General features: G+C 43.1%; 1 protein-coding gene across 1 annotated transcript in view; it reads right to left on the minus strand.

Moving 5' to 3' along the window:
* Positions 1-825: 825 nt before the first annotated feature.
* LOC101854229 (zinc finger MYND domain-containing protein 12) overlaps positions 826-2,743 on the minus strand; it is a gene marked incomplete at both ends in the record, with an annotated part of 7,575 nt that continues 5,657 nt past the window's right edge. Inside the window, 1 exon segment of the mRNA XM_013091178.2 lies at positions 826-982. Coding sequence (XP_012946632.2) covers positions 826-982 — 157 coding nt within the window.

The following is a 2,743-nucleotide window of genomic DNA, read 5'->3' on the forward strand; positions in this document are numbered from 1 at the left end:
TCACTGTCGTCGTCTGATACCTTATCCTACTCTCTCTCTCACATCTCTTGGGAGACTCCCCCTATTTCCTTCCTTCACCAACTCAAACTCCCTCACATACGCCCTTACCCAACTCCCCTTCCAGTCATCCGTGAGGGGGGGCGAGACAGTGTCGCCATTTAGAAAGACAGAAAAGAGACAGAGAGGTAGAGCTTTTTAGAGTTCTAGGTGAGTGATAGGGAGAGAGTCCCAGTGAGACAGCCAGACGGCCAGATCGACAGAGAGACAGACAGACAGAGAGACAGACAGACAGAGAGACAGAGAGAGGGAGAGAGAGGGAGAGAGAGAGGGAGAGAGAGAGAGAGAGAGACAGGCAGAGAGAGAGAGAGAGAGAGAGGGGGGGGAGGGGGGGATAATTATGGCAGGCCTAAACACCGTGAAGTTATCTGATGTTTTCCAGCTCTTACGAAATTTGACAGTTCTTGTGCTGATTAATAAGGTAAGGGTTCACTTTAAAAATTCGTATGATAAATTTTGGACACGTTTGTTTAATTTTGCTATCTATGTAAAAAAAATAATACGTTTCTAAAAATTAGGTTATAACCAATTTATTCCATAAAAGCAAAATTACAAATAAAATTACAATATTAGGAAGATTGTATTGATTTATTAGGCCAAAGCAGCAATTATATAAATAATGTTTGTCTTCAAACTTGAGCAATACGATTTCTCAAAACTTAACAAATTGGAAGCATCGGGCTTTTCTATTGTACTCTTCAAACATTCTTTTCAAAATAATTATACTTAATATCGAATGAACTGACGGTACGGGCGTTCTCTAGGTACCTGTACATGGAATCTGCCACGTCGTGCAAACCTTTGTGCAAGAAGGTCCGCCCCAGTCGCCAGTAGCTGCCCGCCGTCTTCCAGCCGTGGGTACCGTGCACCTTGCTGTTGCTGTACACCTCTTCCGAGAACTCTGTCAAGGCGTCATCCAGACAGCCTGTATGTCCGGGAATTGAAATAAAAAATAAAACCCCAATTATGCATAATATTGTTACTCGTTTTACAGTGTGAAGTTATTTAACCCTTTGGCGACGCGCATTCTGGTCATTTGACAAAGCTTAAAGAGTCACTTGTTTGTTTGTTTGTTTGTTTGTTTGTTGTGGGTTGTCTTTTGGGGTGGGGGGGGGGGGAGGGGGGGGGGGGCACTGTATAATAGATAGGCCAACATACTTTGCTATTCATACATATTTTTAAAGTTTTCTTAATCTGAAACTTTAAATGCAGGCTACAAAGTGTGTACTGCGAAATACACGAATTCATGTTTCCAGTTAGTGTAGGCCAAAAATCAATTATGGTGGGAAATTTGCCTGAATATAGCCCTTGATCAACTGCTCGGATATATTGTCTTTATTACGTGACCGCTACGTCCTCAAGGCGTTAAGAGACAAGACCCTCTCCCCCCTGCCCCGGGGGGTGGAGTTACTGACTGAAGTGAGAATAGGCCATTCCCAAAGGGGTGGGGCGGGGGGGAGGAGGCATTTCTCGTTCATGCACAGTAAAATTGTAAATGGGCTGATTCATCAATGTCGTGCTCATAACTGTGTCTGATCTACAACAGAGAACTGCAGCTTTTTTCTTTCCTAATCCTTACTATTGTCATTTCCTCTACTTCTTTTGCATGTTTGTCGCACTCTTGTGACCCACTTTTTCTGGGTTGCCTTGATATTCGAAGCAGACTTTGTGCTGTTGAAGCAAGAGAGGTGAGCAGAGTAAGTCTGATTCCCTGTAAGGACTTCTCTGTTGACATCCACCCATTGGCGATCATATGACCTTATGCAGTTGCGAGTGCCGGAAAACCTCTACTAAAACTAAAGAGAGACAAGACATCATTTATATCGTGTATCTCCGAAAGGACCAAGAGGTAATTCGTAGGTGAGCAGAAATCACCGGATCTCACGCACCCAGCACTGCTTTGGGGTCAGTACAACCGCTGTGGTGAGTACCAAGACTCGGATCGACTAGACTAGTCGTTATTGGGAACACTCAAGCAATTATTTTTCAAGGACCGCAGTGAAGCCCGCTAAAAGGAAGCTTAGAAAACTAAAGTCTAAAAATGCATGGTCAATTAGCCCACTTCGTTATTTCAGGCACTTCTCTACAATCCATGCCAAGACTCCTTGCTCGGGAATGCTGTCAGATGACTTCGATCTTTATCCAGTACCGTATCTCGGTCTTTCTGTTGGGGCGTTATATCCCTCTCAGCCCTGGTTGGCCGTGACAGGCGGGGTCGTAGTCTGCGTCCTAATTTATCTAAATTGTGTCGATGAAGACGTAAAAAATACGTTTTAAAAGAGTTACAGACCGTGCCACAATAATTGTATTCCCAGAAAATTTTTGGGTGTTTTTTTTAGAACGATAGCTATGTGTTACCTGCAGGTTCAGAGGTCTGGACTGCGATCTGATTCCTGTTTCTCTTGAGGTTCGTGATTTCTCTTGCTACCATTACAGACTTCAACATAAGTTAAGGACCACCTTGACAGACTGCCCTGATTTTATTTTAAATCCGAAAAAAACCCAGCAAGGAATGTTTCAAAATTGTTTGCTCTAAAAGTGTTAATGGGTTACCAATACGTACAGCAAAACTTCCAAAATGAGCAAAACCACCACGTGCAGCACGGAAATCCTTGAGAAATTTTAGCCATTGTTTTCTTTTTTTTATCGACTTGTTTGCAACACCATGGACATTCCTCAGTTACAA

Source organism: Aplysia californica, unplaced genomic scaffold (genome assembly GCF_000002075.1).
Source record: "Aplysia californica isolate F4 #8 unplaced genomic scaffold, AplCal3.0 scaffold00029, whole genome shotgun sequence".
In the NCBI taxonomy this organism is placed as follows: Eukaryota; Metazoa; Mollusca; class Gastropoda; order Aplysiida; family Aplysiidae; genus Aplysia; species Aplysia californica.